Here is an 18,384-nt window from a genome sequence, read left to right as displayed (position 1 = left end):
TGTTAATGATCAAAAATAGAGGCTCGTAGAAGCAAATTTAATCATCGGATCAACAGGGAATAGACCTAGTGTTAAGTTGGAGTGATGAGTGATAGTTATAATGGTGAAAACGGTGATCAGTTATGTTATTGAAGGGGACTATTTAATAAAACTATTTGGATCAGGCCTAAAACAGTGACCATTTGAGCAACGTGGCTTAGGAACGTCTGATATTGATCTAAAATAGAGGCTCATAGAAGCAAATTTAATTATCGTGGGGAATAACAGGGATGGACCCGGAGTAGAGTTTGAGTCGAGAGACTGCCAACGGGTTACATGAAAAAAAATAAAAAATAAGTTTCTATTCAGTATATCGAATATATTAGCACTGTTAAAAGGTGTCTACCAATTATAGGGAACTAAAGCGGACTATAAACCAGTTTACTATTGGGGGTTTCTTGCTGGTGTTGTAAATCACTACTAAACAGTTCTAGTTCTAGGTTTCAGAGTGGACTGAGGTCCGTGTATTCATTTTCTCTTCTGGAGCCAACGGCTCGGTTGAGCGCTTAAGGAACGCGCGGTAGTGAAACTGTCAAACGACAGAATAATCAACTTCTTTAAATTCACAGGTATACAATAAGCACGATGATTAGCACAATTCTTTAGAATCTCTTACCATGATGTACGTGCTTCCTTAGTTGTGAACTAGACCGTTTTCGTTTTTACCTGAATTGCTTCTTTAACGTTTGACTCTCCGTGATGCTTAATGTTTTATTGATGACTAGACATTTGAATATTTCAATTCTGCGTATCTTAGGAGGACGTGGACTTGATTTGACGAATAAAATTTGGATTATATTAGACATTTTGCAGGCACTTAAATTTACAAAACTAATATGCTAAAACATACCATAAATAGAGCATGATTTCTTTAAAATAAGCTGTAGCAATGCATGATTTTAAAACTTCTACAATCGGTTTTACTAACGGCTACTATCTCTTACATTCGTAGAGACCAACACAACCATCGGTCGGATAGGTGCTGCATGCATGCCTAAGGTAAGTGCATCTAATGTCACCCAAGTTACCGCTCGCGAATCGCCCACTATTTCGCAGCGCAGTTGACCCACGATATGCGTCACAAACTCGATTTTCCTCTCAGGTGAGAATGTTGGCAACCACACGTGTGTGTATGTATTTTGCGCCAACCACCCAATCCCAATCAAATTTATAAATCTCACTCTTTTCGCCGAACACCGTCCAGTCGAGCCAGTCAGTGCAGTGAAGTAGGTACGAATAGGTATTAAGGTGAGAGCGAGCTCGAGCGAAGACCACCGAGGAGTGCGCGTACGCAACTTAATTTCCGCCGCTAGTATACCTCCCGGTCATCCGAGGCGAACGGTTAGTACGAATCTAGCGAGCAACCTGTTCGGTCGAACAAACGAGAAGTTCCAAGTGTAGTTACTGGCCGGTAGTGATAAAAGTGTTTCTGTCTGATATCATTTTTGTACCGTGTTGGGGAGCGTTGTAAGTAAAGTGACCTATTCCTGGGAGAGGGCTACGATTCGCAAGGGGGCATTTGGCGGTGTGGTGAAGAAAAGTGGCAGTGTTGTACATTAGCAATGGAGATTTTACAAGTCATTTGTACACTTAGGCTTGTTCGATCTGAACAGTAATCAAATCTTCAGGTGATGCCTTTGAAAACGTAGAAGAAAACAAGTGTAGACCGGTACTTTGAGAATGACTCAAAGGTGCAGTTTCTGATGAACATCGATAACAGGGCCACGCGAAATGTTTGCTCAAGTGCTGCTAAGTAAAACAGAAACAAAACAATGCGCTACTAACAGTTTAGTATGCTCGATGTGACGTTGCCAGTAGCAGAGCAGATAAGCTGCTTTCGTAAATCCTAAATTGAATAATAACCCAATTAGGGCCAGCTTTAAATCAAGTGAATTTATGTCCACACATCGCACTTTATTCGCGTGTTCCACTCCCGACTAGACAGAGCGGATCGGGATCGGGATCGAAGTAGGTATGGAGTGCGTTGGAAATGTGTATCACCGCGACCGCCTACTACGACCGCAGCGGCAGGTTCCACAGCTAGCAAGATACGAATAATTGTGTGTGCATTATCTCTATCAATATGTGCGCGATTTCCGGGCCAGTTAGAGTGACCAGCATGTGATGCGTCGAACGGGAAACGGGAGCGACGATATGCTCGACTTTGACTTGTCGCAGGGTAACTTCAATGCGCGGGGAAGCGACAAACAAAACAAGTACCCGCCGTCGTCGTCACCACACGCAATGTGACTGACCTTCGACGAAATGAAGCGATCCTGAAGGCCCTCGCCTCACTTCAGCTTCGCTCATGCGGTGACCGACGGCGAGGTTTACCTGTCGCGGCGGGTGGTTCGTCGCACGCAAGCCACCGTCACTTCAAATATTATTGTACACGGATCTACAAAGAGGCGGTGTGGTGTGTGCGGCGCATGGCCCGCTGCCGGCCGCCTTGCATCCGCACGGGTAACGGAGGAATGTTCTTATCGGGCGTCTTTGGGTGTCAGTTTTACGGCTTTGATGTGTACATTTCTATAAACGCTGCAGCAGCTACTCCGGGGGAACAGAGTTGTCGTCGGTCGGTCGCACACGTTGCGTATTTGAACAACGGAAGGTGATGATAGATAAAGACCGAAAAAAAGGCGGCTAATGGTGATAAACCTCATAGGTAATACGGGTTCGATCGGGTCGAGTATTGGCACCTCCAACGATGACGACTTTTTTATCGGAGCAATTATTTCGTTGTGCAAGGCTTCTGCCATAGTGCGGCCCGCACCCATAATATTGAATGAAAAAGGCGGTAAAATATTTTCACCATAGGCAGATTGTTTTGTGTCCTTTTTTATATTTGATTGTCTCAAGATGTGTGTGGTTGAAGGTTCTGGAAGCAGAGGTCCATAAGATAAGAACTGGCGTCAGCGGATGATCAGACATATTCAGTAAATGGATCTTGTTTGATGAGAATTAACTGAAAACGGTAGGGACCTATCAATGAGATGATTGAAAAAAAAATCAGCAGGAGTGATTTAATATTTTGTAGGATTTTTGGAGTGTATTGTGAATAAAGTCAACTAACTCAGGAATTCGCATAATTTCTTTAAATATGAATAAATATCTACAAAATTTAAAAACATTTCTTCTAAGGGCAATTTGAGAATTTTCTTCAAAATTCGGTAAATATGCTTCGAGTTTCGGAGAATATCTTTTATAATTCGTTATATTTTATTTATTAATTTGGACAAAATCGGAGAATTTGTTTCAAAATTGGGAGATTTGTGTTCGAAGAATTTCTCGCAAAATTCGGAGAAACTTCTTTATAAAGAAGATTCAATTTTTTTTATCAAAATTCGGAGATTTTTTCTTCTAAATTCGGAGAGTTTCTTCCGAAACTCTTTCTAAATTTAGAGAATTTATTCTGAAAATCGAAGAAGAATTTTTGAGAATTTTCGAGAAAATTTGAAATTCCAAAAATCGGAGACTTACACAATTCTTCTGATTTCTTTTAAATATTAAAAAAAAAATGAAATTCGGAGAAATTTGGAGAATTTTTTTCTTTGAAAATCGCAGAATTTGAAATTCAAAGAATTTCTTACGACATTTTAGAAATTTCTTCCGAAATTTGGATAATTTCTTCCGAAATTCGGAGAAATTCTTGAAAGAATTCAAAGATTGTCTAAAGAAATTCGGAGAATTTCTTTTGAAAATCGAAGAATTTGAAATTCGGAGAACTTTTTCCGAAATTTGAAGAATTTCTTTCAAATTTCGGAGAATTTCTTACAAATTTCGAAGAATTTGGAGATCTTAATTTAGAGATTTTTTTTCTAGAATCGTAGAATTTTTTTTGAAAATCGAAGAATTTGAAATTCAGAGAATTTCTTTGAAAAAACGGAGAATTTCTTCCGAAATTTGGGGATTTTCTTACAAAATTCAGGGAACTTCTTCCAAAATTAGAAGAATTTCTTCTAAATATAAAAAAGAAATGAAATTCGGAGAATTTCTTTTGAAATTTTGAGATTTTTTTCTAAAGGCGGAGAATTACCTACTTTTAAAAATCAAAGAATTTCTTCGGACAATCGACAATTATTTTTTTTCGGAAATTCCGAGAATTTCTTTTGAAATTCGGAGAATTTCTTTCGAAAATCTGAAAATTTCTTTGAAAATCTAAGAATTTCTTCCAAAATTCGGTAAACTTCTTCCTTCGGAGAATTTCTTCCGAAGTTAGGATAATTTCTTTCGAAATTCGGAAAATTTCTTTCGAAATTTAGAGAATTTCTTTCGAAATTCGGAAAATTTCTTTCGAAATTTAGAGAATTTCTTTCGAAATTCGGAGAATTTCTTTCGAAATTCGGAGTATTTCTTTCAAATTCGGAGAATTTCTTTCGAAATTCGGAGAATTTCTTTCGAAGTTCGGAGAATTTCTTTCAAAATTCGGAGAATTTCTTTCGAAATTCGGAGAATTTCTTTCAAAATTCAGAGAATTTCTTCCGAAATTCAGAGAATTTCCTTTTGAAATTCGGAGAATTTCCTTTTGAAATTCAGAGAATTTCCTTTTGAAATTCGCAGAATTTCTTTTTGAAATTCGGAGAATTTCCTTTTGAAATTCGGAGAATTTTCTTTTGAAATTCGGAGAATTTCCTTTTGAAATTCGGAGAATTTCTTCCGAAATTTGGAGAATTTCTTCCGAAATTCGGAGAATTTCTTCTGAAATTCGGAGTATTTCTTCCGAAATTCGGACAATTTCTTCCGAAATTCGGACAATTTCTTTCGAAATTCGAACAATTTCTTTCGATATTCGGAGAATTTCTTCCGAAATTCAGAGAATTTCATTCACTCCACTCCTATACCTGTACTTCTGTAGAGGGGTCACATCCTCGATTGTGGATGAATAAGATCCAAATAAATTTATGTAACATACAAGATTCCCTTTTACTAGCAAACGTAGATTGCTATTAACCCTCTAAGACCCGGGACGAACGGATTTTTTTCAAATGGCTCGCATTCAGCACCTGATCGTCGGAATTCCTCGCGGTTTCGTTTGTGCTCAAAGGGAATAGCTATATTTTTTAATTTCTCCGGAAGTTCTTTTAAGAATTTTTCCAGAAGGGGCACTTCCGGAGGAATTCCTGGAGGAACTTCCGGAGGAATTCCAGAAGGAACTTCCGGAGGAATTCCAGAAGGAACTTCCGGAGGAATTCCTGGAGGAATTTCCAGAGGAATTCCTGGAAGAATTTCCGAATGAATTCCTGGAGGAATTTCCGAAGGAATTCCTGGAGGAACTTCCGGAGGAATTCCCGGAGGAACTTCGGCAGAAATTCTTGGAGGATTTCTTGAAAGAACTTCCGGAGGAATTCCTGGAGGAACTTCCGGAGGAATTCCTGGAGGAACTCCCGGAGGAATTGAGGAATTCCTGGAGGAACTCCCGGAGGAATTGAGGAATTCCTGGAGGAACTTCCGGAGGAATTCCTGGAGGAACTTCCGGAGGAATTTATGGAGGAACTTCCGGAGGAATTTCAATTTCTATTTGAAACAGATTTCTTTGAGCTCCTGATGTGTTTCCAAGGTGTTTGAGCAGTCGCATGCCCAGTTTCATTGCTTTTGGTGATATGGCCCTTGCTCTCCCCATTTGGACCCCTGAATCCGGCCCTGGTCAAAATTTCAGAAGGTCAATTTCAAACCCAAACAGAGTTCTTTGAGGTCCTAATGTGTTTTCATGAAGTTTGAGTAGTCGCATGCCCAGTTTCATTGCAATTGGTGATATGGCCCCTGGTCACCTCCATTTTGACCCCTAAATCCGGCCCTGATAAGAATTTCAGAAGGTCAATTTCAATTGAAAATTAAATATTTAAAACTCCTGATTTGTAAAATTTGTGCAGCTGCATGCTTATTACCTCATGCACATTTCATTGTAATTGAATCTTTAGAATCTTTAGAATCTTTACTCTACCATTGTAACCCCTGATTGCGGCCCTGAATTCAGTCAATCCTGCCCTACTCAAATGGTGAAAACATCGGAATCGACTAAAAATCTTTACAAATATCTTTTTGGGTTGGTTTGATGGGTGATTTGATAAATTTTGGGCATGAATACGTCCAGAATATTGAAGAGATGTTTGAATTATAGGAAAAACACCCCCGCGCACACTTATTTTTAGCAATAACTCGGACCTGAACAAAAATTTCTATTTGAAAATGTATCAGAGCAAAAATATAGCTATTCCCATTGAGCACAAACGAAACCGCGAGGAATTCCGACGATCAGGTGCTGAATGCGAGCCATTTGAAAAAAATCCGTTCGTCCCGGGTCTTAGAGGGTTAACAAAACCACTCACATACATCGTTTTGGATAAGTTTCAGGGAACTCGCCCCTACGTTTCGTACTGCGCCAGTGACTTCTCTGCGCATGTTGGAAGTAACTATAAGTCAGGTTTCTTGTATGACGCAGGAGATTTACATACAAATCGCTTGATGATGGAAAGTTCCAATCAAATTGATTTTGATCCTCTAACATGATGAGAACAATCAACGGCTGCAGGTGGTCATCAACCGATGGATCTCAAACAATGAGCTTCATCGTCGGCCTTACCAGAGGCCGTTAGCAAATGAAATTCGGAAGCAAAAAAGGGGCTGGTTTCGCCACACCTTATACGTATGGATGGAAATATGATCTGCAAATTAGCGTTTGGTGTTTGGTTGGAACCCCGCAGATGGAAACCCAGAGACTCGTGACAGTGTAATTGTACAAATGTCTTTTATATAGTTTATACTTATTCATTTTCGGCAAAGCATTCTTGCTTGAATATTCTTGAGAAATACGATCTATTGTCATATTGTAAATTGATAACATATGGACAAAGCTCCACAAAAATTTTCGTTGTGTATTTTCCTCCTAGTTTATGTAGTGCAAAAAAGGTGTAGAAAAGTTTTTTTTAGGTAATCGTTGTTTACTTCCTCTTTTGATTTATTTAAACATTATGAAAAGAATGAGTTCCGTACCGAACGGGTGAGCCACGTGGTAGGTAATGAACAAACACGTGACGCTGCTGTCACCAACTAACAGCAACAAGATGACTAATGTTGTCGGAAAAATGCTTATCACTGCGGTAACGCGTACTGAAATAAATAGAGTTCTTTTTCCACAATTTTGAATTGATCTTATTTGTGAACCTATGTTCGGGTTGGAATCTACATTCTTTTATAGTTGTCATGTGTTCTCCATACTCAAAACATGAAAATCATGAACAAAGTAACGAGCTTTTGGGCAAAAACAACGTTAGCAGTACTTAGCCGCAAAGCAAACGACGTCATCATAAGTCACAGCATCCCACCAAAGTTAATTTGACTACTTATCCGTGAGTTCGCAGCTGCGCGCATCGCTTATCTCATATATGCTTTTTAGATTGTCACCATCCGGTAGGTAGACCGTGGCAAACAGTTGTAAATATCTCTTCATGAGCGAACTGGAACAAGTTGTCATTCTGTTTTCGTAAAATGTTCCCCTTCGAATGTCCACCAACAATCCAGCGTCATACTGAAGGAGGGGAGCTCTTAAACCGAGAACGGTAAATGCCATATTTCGCGTGCACACAAGTCCGGTTCATCCATCATGGTCGCGTAATGAGTAGGCTATGATAGACACAAGTCACCTCAGCGTGCATGCATTCGACAAAACTGGTAGGCTCTGTTGGTAACTAGATCGAAGCGCGATGCAATTCAGTGGCGGTGAGTCATCGCACCTGTTTTCGGACGTAGCTCGTGGCGTGCGGTACCCGTCCGTCATAACTATCTTCGCCATCGCCGCCCGCCGTTGTCAACAGCCAACGACGACGACCACTGGCTGTAGGTACGCGACGGAATTTCACGACCATCACGTCCCGGTTTTTGCTAGCTGCTTGGATCCATAGACTGGTTTATTGTTGCGCGAGAGCGAGCTCCGTTCGAGGGATCGCCTCGCCACAACAATCAAGTCTCGCAAGCGGAAAGCTCTATCCATATATTTACAAACTGACAATAAGCGTGGTTTGGCGCTGGGGCCGGTGGTGCTGCATGAGATGGTGCGGGTGGTACCTCCATAACTGGTTAGAATGTATCCCCCATTGATCCATGAATACTTAATGATGTTTTTTTTTGAAATTGTGGTTTCTTTATTGCTGCGTTGTTATTTAGTCGGGACTCAAAGTTGAAAGCGATTTGCAAATGTTGTTGAGCATCGGATGAGCTAATCGAATAATTTTGGATGACTTGGAGGAAATGATAAACGACACTATACGTTTCCTTGATGTTTAGTTTAATAGTAAAGGACTGGGCCTAATTCACTTAAATCTACTTATCAAGTAATACTGCGTAAAAGTATGAATCAAGAAGTGTTAATTGGTGAGTGTTTGCTACTTGGGAAAACCATTTTAATTCCATTTCAACAATGACTAATACACCAGTCATTTTCATTCGGTTTGTATTTACCTACACATAGGCTAATAGTAAGCTCAACAACTAAATCAAAGTACAATCTTTTAGTGGAATGATATTGAACTTTGCAACAAACAGCATTGTTGTATTATTGCTTGAAAGTATGTTGTCCAATTGAACCAAGACAACGCTAAAATTCCTAACAGCATTCTCTTTGACCTCTGAACATACGTCGTAGAGTCATCACAATTGGAACAAATCACAATCAACATCAATGATTCTCAGTGGGTATAATGAGTGACAGTGAATTGAATATTTCCGACGAAAATTACGATTATTATACCGTACGCAGCAGTATTCGTTATTCTAGAATTTTATCACGTTGGAAATCGTCATAAAAATGTCCAGACTACGCAATATATAATCGTACTTAAATTTTCAAAATGATGTTTTTAACATGACATGTTCCTGACCAAAACTAGAAATGCATGTCTTTAAAACAACTACAGTCAAACCTTCATGAGTCGATATTGAAGGGAAGGGACCATTGCCTCATGGAAATATCGAGATGTGGATGAGAATTTCTTTGGAAAGCTGTTTCAAGAGACCATCACAGTAACCCAGGAAATATTTTTTTAATATGGCATAATTTGCTTCAATGGGTCAATATCGAGTCACAGAACTCAGTCGTGTATAACACTTGACGAAGCCTCACAATGATGATGTTTACGATAGATATCATCTTATCACTAACAGTAAAAGGGACGTAGACCAACGTACTTGAGGTAAAATTCAATCAATTTGAACTGTAGAAGATTTGAATTCCGGATTGATATTTCCTCATGTGACCACTACTTTATAGGCACTGCACATGATGATATGGTATTAATTATCTATCCACCTTTGAAGGGCGGTGTGTCACGTAAATGCACAAACCCAGTAATTGTCCTCTGCAATGTTGTAGAGAATGTGTATTGGAGCATCTTTTTCAACACACAAAATTCAAATACGGGTTTGGTCACAAGTTAGGGCACGTTTTGTATAAATGATTCCTAAAAATCTTATTTCAGTACAGAGGTTTTATTACGCGGTATCGACGTAAAAAACGCGTTGTTTGAAAAAACGACGTAACAAAAATCGCTTCGTTGAAAAAAATATATAGAAGGGTTATATACAAAATACGACCGCCCGATGTAAACTACGTAAAACTGATTATAAGATAATTCATTTGATTACGCATGTCACTGGTTTGCGCATGAGCTTAGAGTGCTCCCCTATGCTTGAACAATAACATTTGGTATTTTAATAAATCTCCTAAATTTTTATCTGGATTAGTTGTAATTTAAATTCGCACGAGTAGTCTAAAGTATGTAAGGAAATTACTATAGACATCGCCACATATGTGAAACCTTATTCCGTGAGATGGCCCATTAATTATTTATCATTCTTATTCTTGTTTACGCACGAACGATACTTTCGAACGAATGTGATTCGTTCGAACCGTTTCTCCATTTGATTTTGCTGGCGTAAACGAGAATGCACTTCAACTTTCGTTCGAAAGCACGTTCGTACGTAAACAAGAATATGGGTGTATATATAGCCAACCCGAAGACTTCATAGAATGCTTTCTAATCTATAAGACAGTTGTTTTTTGTGAAGCGGTCGGAAGTTCCCTCCTGGTGTTGAGATCGTCGGCTTCGCAGATGACGTAACCTTGGAGGTCTACAGGAAGTCAATTCCCGAGGTAGAACTGACTGCAGCACACGCAATCAGCAGGATTGGATGAGCACTAGAGGCCTGCAGCTCGCTCAACATAAGACGGAGGTGGTTATCGTCAACAACCGCAAGTCGGTTCCATATGCAGTGATTCACGTGGGTGAAATCGCGATCGCATCAAAGCGGAGTTTGAAGCTTCTTGGGGTCGTAATAGACGACAAGCTGGCCTTCGCCAGCCATGTCATCTATGCGTGCAAGAGGGCTTCGACTGCCGTTGCGGCATTATCGAGGATGATGTCCAACAGTTCCAAGGTGTGTGCCAGTAGACGTAGGCATTGTCAATGCAAGCGTCAAATTGTTTCGCATCAAAGACGATTGGTTCACTTGCTAAATTTCTTATGTTTCCAACGTACTCATAAATTTTTAAAGCTTAATGAGCAACGTTGCAAAACGGTTTCCCACAAAAGTTACTGTTTCCATAGTATTTTTCATACAAATTCAAACCGCGCGTGCTTAGTCACATTACAACCAAATTAGCTAAACATAAGGGAGGATTTTAAAAACAACTGATACCATCGTTTAAGCATAGGGGAGGGAAAAAGTCAAAATTAGAATCACTCTAATAAGCACTAGGGTGTCCCAAAATTGGACAAAGTCTGGAATGTTAGCTCAACCTTCAAATGAAAGCTTAGGGTATAACAAAAGAAAAATTGTTCTACGACAACTCTGGGAAATGACGTGCCTTTGCTATACTGCGAGGGCTCGCTCGCTGCATCGTTGGTAACTAGAGTTTCCATTTCCCGATCATTTTCGCTGTCCCGGGATTCGGGGTACAATGTTTCGTATATCCTGAGAAATCCCAGGTCCCCAGGATGTTTGATTTTTTAATATCACTAATTTTGTTTTGAAAATAATTTTATTCAATGTTCAGCAGTAAAGTTCAAATTTTATAATGAGCAGCTAATACAGAATTCAAATTGAAACTCAATTCATATTTAATTTGAATTGATTCATTCTAAGTACGACTTCAAGAAGAAAATAATATTCACGTTTCTATCGAAAAGTAGCTAGGGTGCGATTTTAGGAACGATGTTCGACGAGTCCAAAAGACGCATTGGCTGTCGGTCAAAGTTGTCCTGATTGTTTGCAATGTTTCGAATATGTATTGGATTTAGACAGCTGATGGGTTTGCATTCTATGCCCTGTTAGAGCAACGTACTGGCTTTTGCTGGCAGCTATATGTAGCTCTCTCTCTTATCTTCAACACGTTATGGGCTCAGGAACGCTTCTGGATCTACAACTTAGTGTCGATGAAATGGCCTCAAAGACGTAATAGCAGTCCGGGATCCGTGGATCGACAACACAAGTCTCGTGGCACCACGGGATCATGAATTGGCTGCGTTACTCGTGGGTACCGTTGTACAGATTTTATCGGCAGTTAGAAAGTTTGGTAGGTTTGGTCAGCAGAAGTCCAGAAGGAACCTCGGACCAACGCATTCAGGTGCTGTGCAAGTATCGCAGTCGAGCAATTTGTACCGGCACATGTGCTAGAGAGGCTGTTGTTCAAACGTTGAATGGAATGTCATTTATGCGGACAACAGGCACTTCCAACGGAAGAGCAGCTAGGCGCAGCGTCTCTTGAAGATGGCTGGAGAGATATTCGATCCGCCATTGGTAGCACCGCAACCGCTGCACTTGGCACGGTGCCCTCGGATCAGAGAAACGACTGGTATGACGGCGAATGTGAGCAGTTAGTGGAAGAGAAGAATGCAGCATGGGCGAGATTGCTGCAACACCGCACGAGGGCGAACGAGGCACGATATAAACAGGCGCGGAACAGACAAAACTCGATTTTCCGGAAGAAAAAGCGCCAGCAGGAAGATCGAGATCGTGAAGAAACGGAGCAACTGTACCGCGCTAATAACACACGAAAGTACTATGAGAAGTTAAACCGTTCACGTAAGGGCCACGTGCCACAGCCTGATATGTGTAAGGACATAAACGGGAACCTTCTTACGAACGAGCGTGAGGTGATCCAAAGGTGGCGGCAGCACTACGAAGAACACCTGAATGGCGATGTGGCAGACGAAGATGGCGGTATGGTGATGGACCTGGGAGAACGCGCGCAGGACATAATTCTACCGGCTCCGGATCTCCAGGAAATCCAGGAGGAGATTGGCCGGCTGAAGAACAACAAAGCCCCTGGGGTTGACCAACTACCAGGAGAGCTATTTAAACACGGTGGTGAGGCACTGGCTAGAGCGCTGCACTGTGTCATTACTAAGATTTGGGAAGAGGAAGTTTTGCCGCAGGAGTGGATGGAAGGTGTCGTGTGTCCCATCTACAAAAAGGGTGATAAGCTGGATTGTAGCAACTACCGCGCAATCACATTGCTGAACGCTGCCTACAAGGTACTCTCCCAAATTTTATGCCGTCGACTAGCACCAACTGCAAGGGAGTTCGTGGGGCAGTACCAGGCGGGTTTTATGGGCGAACGCTCCACCACGGGACAGGTGTTAGCCATTCGCCAAGTACTGCAGAAATGCCGCGAATACAACGTGCCCACACATCATCTATTCATCGACTTCAAAGCCGCATATGATACAATCGATCGGGACCAGCTATGGCAGCTAATGCACGAACACGGTTTTCCGGATAAACTGACACGGTTGATCAAAGCGACGATGGATCGGGTGATGTGCGTAGTTCGAGTTTCAGGGGCATTCTCGAGTCCCTTCGAAACCCGTAGAGGGTTACGGCAAGGTGATGGTCTTTCGTGTTTGCTATTCAACATCGCTTTGGAAGGGGTAATACGAAGAGCAGGGATTAACACGAGTGGTACAATTTTCAATAAGTCCGTCCAGCTATTTGGTTTCGCCGACGACATAGATATTATGGCACGTAACTTTGAGAAGATGGAGGAAGCCTACATCAGACTGAAGAGGGAAGCTAAGCGGATCGGACTAGTCATCAACACGTAGAAGACGAAGTACATGATAGAAAGAGGTTCAAGAGAAGACAATGTGAGCCACCCACCGCGAGTTTGCATCGGTGGTGACGAAATCGAGGTGGTAGAAGAATTTGTGTACTTGGGCTCACTGGTGACTGCCGAAAATGACACCAGCAGAGAAATTCGGAGACGCATAGTGGCTGGAAATCGTACGTACTTTGGACTCCGCAAGACGCTCCGATCGAATAGAGTTCGCCGCCGTACCAAACTGACAATCTACAAAACGCTAATTAGACCGGTAGTCCTCTACGGACACGAGACCTGGACGATGCTCGTGGAGGACCAACGCGCACTTGGAGTTTTCGAAAGGAAAGTGCTGCGTACCATCTATGGTGGGGTGCAGATGGCGGACGGTACGTGGAGGAGGCGAATGAACCACGAATTGCATCAGCTGTTGGGAGAACCATCCATCGCTCACACCGCGAAAATCGGACGACTGCGATGGGCCGGGCACGTAGCCAGAATGTCGGACAGTAACCCGGTGAAAATGGTTCTCGACAACGATCCGACGGGCACAAGAAGACGAGGTGCGCAGCGGGCAAGGTGGATCGATCAGGTGGAAGATGACTTGCGGACCCTCCGTAGACTGCGTGGTTGGCGACGTGTAGCCATGGACCGAGCCGAATGGAGAAGACTCTTATATACCGCACAGGCCACTTCGGCCTTAGTCTGAATAAATAATAATAATAATTATGCGGACAACGGATTGAACCTGGAATAATTCCAAAAACAATTATTGTTTTAAAGACAAAGAACTCAGGACCACTGGCTCAGTTTAAGGAGCAGCGAGGCGTGCACACTATGTAGGAGTGTTAGAATATCAGAGAAAAAAGAGAGCTGCAGCTGCTGGCAGAAGTACCATTTTGTATCTTTATTATTGCGATTTTTTTAAATAATAAGTCCATCACAAGCTTCCAGAAGTATCAGTCAGTAGCCCGACATGAAGCAAAGGTAACTCTATTATTGCGTTTGCTTTGTGAGAGGGTTTCCTTATCTTCACTATTTTCATGACTGATGCACTGACAACTCCGTTTGGGAGAACTCAAATCTGGATCGCAATAGGCGTTCGGTTGAAAGTGAATTCAAATCTGGACCGCGGTAGACGTTTGTTAGAAGAAGAAAAAAACGAAATCATAGTAGGTTGGATAGAAGAAAATTTTAGAAATTAGAAGTCAGTTTGTAGGATTTACTTGGCTAAATAAAAAGCGTTTCTTAAGTTACAATGTTGGTGATTTTAAGTGAAAAGAAATTTCGGTGCTCGACAATTACTTAATTGTTCTAATGATTTTTTGTCCCGGGTATCCCGGGATTTTCAGGATTTCAAATATAATATCCCGGGAATCGGGAAATCCTGGATTTTTATAGTTCCCGGGATTTTTTGTCCCGGGGCACAGCACTATTGGTAACACACAAAGGCATTTTAAAGGCGGTAGTAACATCATATTTGTTGTTCCATGGTTATTGTAATACATGCCGTTTCAATGTCTTACCATAAAGTATATGTCTGAGGTTAAATGTAAAAAAATACAAAATGGATGGGTTTCATCGATTTTTTCCGATATACCGTTTTTTTTCATAAAAAGTTCGGGGCTACCCCTAAACTTCAGAGTTGTCGTAGATTTTTTTTTCTTTTGGAGACACTGTACTGCCCACGGGACATCCTACTGCTAACGGTTGTTACTCTGTTACTGCCAGGCCAGCTGTAAATACAAAGAGAATCAACAGATGATATTTGGGACTAATATCACCTTCAATGTGTAAGAACTGGTGACCCAAATTTAAGTAATACCGGCGCCGGCCGTATGCGAATTCAGGATTCAGGAATTGGTAGGAATATGTTTACGTGATACTCGCATTATTAGAGGACAACTAGTCATCTGTACCTCCACGAGAAGTCACTGGAATGTTGGATAGGGTAATTCGCTAAATGTTGAACGGTTAAGTTCGACTTTTTTGTTTTTAATTGATTGTTCTGTGAATACTTAGTTCAGGGTTCGTAACATAAGGTCATCTTATAAAGCCAGTGATTCAGTGTCCGTTCTCTTATGTTTCAAATAAATAATATTTATCGTTGGATACACAGACGTTGTTTTATATGACTCCTTTCGAACCTAAATGTTGAACGCATCCATAACCTATAAAAGTCTAATGTTGAACGATCCTCGTTAGATGTTGAACGGTTGTTGTTTGCTGCTCAAGACGATAAATAATAAGTTTGTTATTCAAGACGGGAAATATCTATAGGAAAATGTTTTACATTGTTTTACACGATGAAAATTGAATTCGAAAATTAAAACCAATAAAACGAACAAACTATTATGGTAACCAAATGTCATTCATTTTATTTCAAATTCATTGTATAGAATCCATACATTTCAACTTTTGTGTTTAGGTATTTTAAATAGCCGATTTCCAAAAAATAATGATTAATAAATGCTTAAAGTAGTTCTTCGTGTGATACCGATCAATTGCGGATCCGCTTGGACATTTTTCCTTTTTCTTCAGATGCCTCCACTTTATCCATATTTCGTTTGTTTTTCAATTTAAGATTTTTCATTTTATCCTTCAGTTCTTTCTTTTTCTCATTTTCAACTTTCTTCAAAGCTCGTCGCTGCTCAAGCAAAATTTTCCGCTCTTGTTTCTTTTTTTCGACGTCCGCTTTTTTCGATGCCCGTTGTTCGACGGCTTCCTGACGACGAATCGCAGCGTTTTCTTTTTCTTGCTCCTTCTGTTCAAGCTCTTGAATGCGCTCTGCAGCAGTTAGGATGAAATGGCGTTTTTGTTTGTAGTTACGTTTTATTTGCTTCCGTTTCGGAGTTGGTGGGAGTTGTAGGAAATTAGAAATACTAATGCGACGAGGACCATGGTCAGTAATTCGTGACCCACCTTCAGCTCTTGAAAATTGGGTTCCGATTGATGTTTGACTTATTGCCGATTTTGTATTGACGTTTTCCATTAGTGCAGTTTCCGAATTGATAGGATCTTCAGCATATGACGAGGTGTGCAGTAGCATTGGGGAAGTACCTACCATTTGCGGTGTGTTCGGAATTGGCGACAGCTGGCGTGGTAACGGAGACAGGCTTGGCTCAAAATCAGAATCCGGTGTAGATGACCAAAGCGTTATTTTCGGAGATGGAGGTGTTGCCAAAAATCCTGAAGCTACTAAGAGACTTTCCGCCGAGGACTCATTGGAGTTTTCTGTGGAGTATGTAATTACTGTCAAAGTTGGTGGATCTCGTAAGCTGGACCCGGTTAACGAACCCACAGGCACTACTGGAACATTCGGCACAGCTTCTATTTCCGATGATCTCGCCAAACATCTACTGTAATCAATGGCATCCACATCAAAGGGAAAAGTCCACACCTACGAAATCCAGCGCGGATAGTAGCCGTTTTATTCCGGTTCGGATAGCAGTATCTAGGGCACCTCCAAAATGGTCAATCGTGAAGGTGTTTCCATCGTTCTCCATCTTCCATTGGTCGATTACCTTAGTCCACTGGTTTTTAAGGGGCTTGAATATTGAAACATCACAGGGTTGCATTATGTGCGTTGCATTCGGGTATAATGCGATTAAAATTATTCCCAAAGTAGCACAAGCCTCTGCTGCTTCAATGCCAGTGTGGGAAGAGTGGCCGTCTACAAAGAAGATAACCGGAAACGGAACATTGCGGCGCACTAACGATGGATACAGAATGTTCTGAATGTAAGCCTGGAAATTTTCTCTGTCCATCCAGCCGCGCTCAGATTTGCCAACACCCCAATCGGATTGCATGCTCATCAGAATATGTTTCGATAGACGCTTGTACGGCAGGATGATATCCGGCGGGAACATATACCCATCAGCATCAAAGGTGAACAAAACCGTAATATTCTTCTTTGGGTCTGCTTTCTGAACGAGGTACACATTTCGATTTCCTTTCGTTGCAATAACTGACTTCGTCTCTGGATCGAAAAGGAACATCGTTTCGTCTCCATTCAGAATTCGCCGCGGGTCTTTCAGGATATCTGACAGATTTTCCTTTGCGACGTAGTCTCCAATTAATTGAAACCACTTCCTGATATCGGATTCACAGACAGTTGCAGCCGCATGACTTATGTTTTCGGGCTTCCGGATAGACAATGCATCGATCACTCCTCGACGTTTTAAGAATAGTTCCAACCACTTATAACCTGTGAAACAAAGGAAGGGAAAAAATACATAAATATTGAATCATTTATTAGGAATATTATATAAAATATTACCGGGAGTGTTATCCTTAAAAATTGTGTCCCGGTTCGTCGAGTCCAAAAACGTCTTCACTCTCGAAAACAGAGCGTCCTTCGTGCAAGGGAATCCTCGTTTTTCCATCTCCTTAATCCATTGCGCAAGTTTGTTCTCATCGTGCTGGGAAAGCACTGGTTTAGGTCCACGGGGAATTTTTCCTGACCACTTGGAGCTTAGCCGAAAATGAAGCGTTCCTTTCGGTATGCCGTAGTGACTAGCAGCTTTTCCCAACGTCATCATCTTTGACTTCACAGCGGCTACTGCATGATTGAGGTTAGATTCCGGATACTGTTTTTGTTTGCTTCGATTTTTAGCAACTTGCTTTTCAGTAAGTGTTTCCTGTAATAAAAGAAAAGTTCAACAGATCAATAATGTATGTAATGCATCATTTAAATGATTATTTTACCGTATTATCCATGTCCATTTTGAGGGAAGAGAGCAACTATCTAACGACACAAATAATTTTATTGCTACACGAACTGAAGTTGTAAACAAGGCAAATGTCATGGACCGTGTGGCCAGAAATTATTCATTAAAAATGCCAAAGTTTGGATTTTCTATGAATATTATTGCGAATATTGTTAAACAAGCTTAATAATAAGCTTTTTAATAAACCATTGGATACAATTACATCAGTACTACCTAATAAAGGGTTATATTTTTTCATATTTTGTGGAGCATTTATTAGTGAAATGGAAAACTATCTGGCACCTCTGGCACGAAGCCAGCTGCTTTAGGTTATGTTAGTGTTCAACAAATGGCCACATAAGCAAGAATAAAAATGCAATTAAAATATTCATTAAATTCATCAAATTAATAACAATAAGTAATATAAATTTAGTCAATCATATGAGAAACTTTTCGGATTTAATTTGAAAAAATAGTGGTAGTGATGTGTAAAGTAATTAAAGTTGTAAAGCTTAAATAGTGAGAGCAAAAATTTAATTTTTAATT

General features: G+C 40.8%; 3 protein-coding genes across 5 annotated transcripts in view; 1 reads left to right on the top strand and 2 right to left on the bottom strand.

Annotated features, from left to right (window-relative positions):
• The first annotated feature begins 1,239 nt into the window (after nt 1-1,239).
• The window catches only part of LOC134207806 (uncharacterized), a 72,763-nt gene continuing 55,618 nt past the window's right edge, over nt 1,240-18,384 (top strand). For 2 of the 3 annotated variants that reach the window (XR_009978426.1, XM_062683736.1), the window contains exon 1: nt 1,240-1,506. The gene's annotated coding sequence lies outside the window, so the exon portion shown is untranslated. The remainder of the gene's footprint in view (nt 1,507-18,384) is intronic. The other variant, XM_062683737.1, reaches the window with a different exon arrangement.
• LOC134216384 (uncharacterized) lies at nt 15,510-16,488 on the bottom strand. The gene is made up of 2 exons (XM_062695286.1): nt 16,427-16,488; nt 15,510-16,363 (listed from the first exon to the last, which is right to left on the bottom strand). Exon 2 carries the CDS (start codon nt 16,194-16,196, stop codon nt 15,630-15,632), a length of 567 nt encoding a protein of 188 aa, XP_062551270.1. The 5' UTR covers nt 16,197-16,363; nt 16,427-16,488; the 3' UTR covers nt 15,510-15,629.
• Nucleotides 16,510-17,926, bottom strand: LOC134207500 (uncharacterized). Its single transcript, XM_062683210.1, has 3 exons — nt 17,837-17,926; nt 17,409-17,769; nt 16,510-17,336 (listed from the first exon to the last, which is right to left on the bottom strand). The coding sequence occupies exons 1-3, from the start codon at nt 17,852-17,854 to the stop codon at nt 16,510-16,512; spliced, it is 1,206 nt and encodes a 401-aa protein (XP_062539194.1). The 5' UTR covers nt 17,855-17,926.

The sequence above is a fragment of the Armigeres subalbatus genome, chromosome 1 (genome assembly GCF_024139115.2).
Source record: "Armigeres subalbatus isolate Guangzhou_Male chromosome 1, GZ_Asu_2, whole genome shotgun sequence".
NCBI classification, from domain to species: domain Eukaryota; kingdom Metazoa; phylum Arthropoda; class Insecta; order Diptera; family Culicidae; genus Armigeres; species Armigeres subalbatus.
This window is presented reverse-complemented; position numbering and strand designations above follow the sequence as displayed.

Coding starts and splice junctions, on each gene's coding strand:
- LOC134216384 (XM_062695286.1), bottom strand. CDS start 16,196: ATGGTAGGTACTTCCCCAATGCTACTGCACACCTCGTCATATGCTGAA.
- LOC134207500 (XM_062683210.1), bottom strand. Junction 17,337..17,408: donor TTTTAAGGATAACACTCCCG/GTAATATTTTAT, acceptor TTTGTTTCACAG/GTTATAAGTGGTTGGAACTA.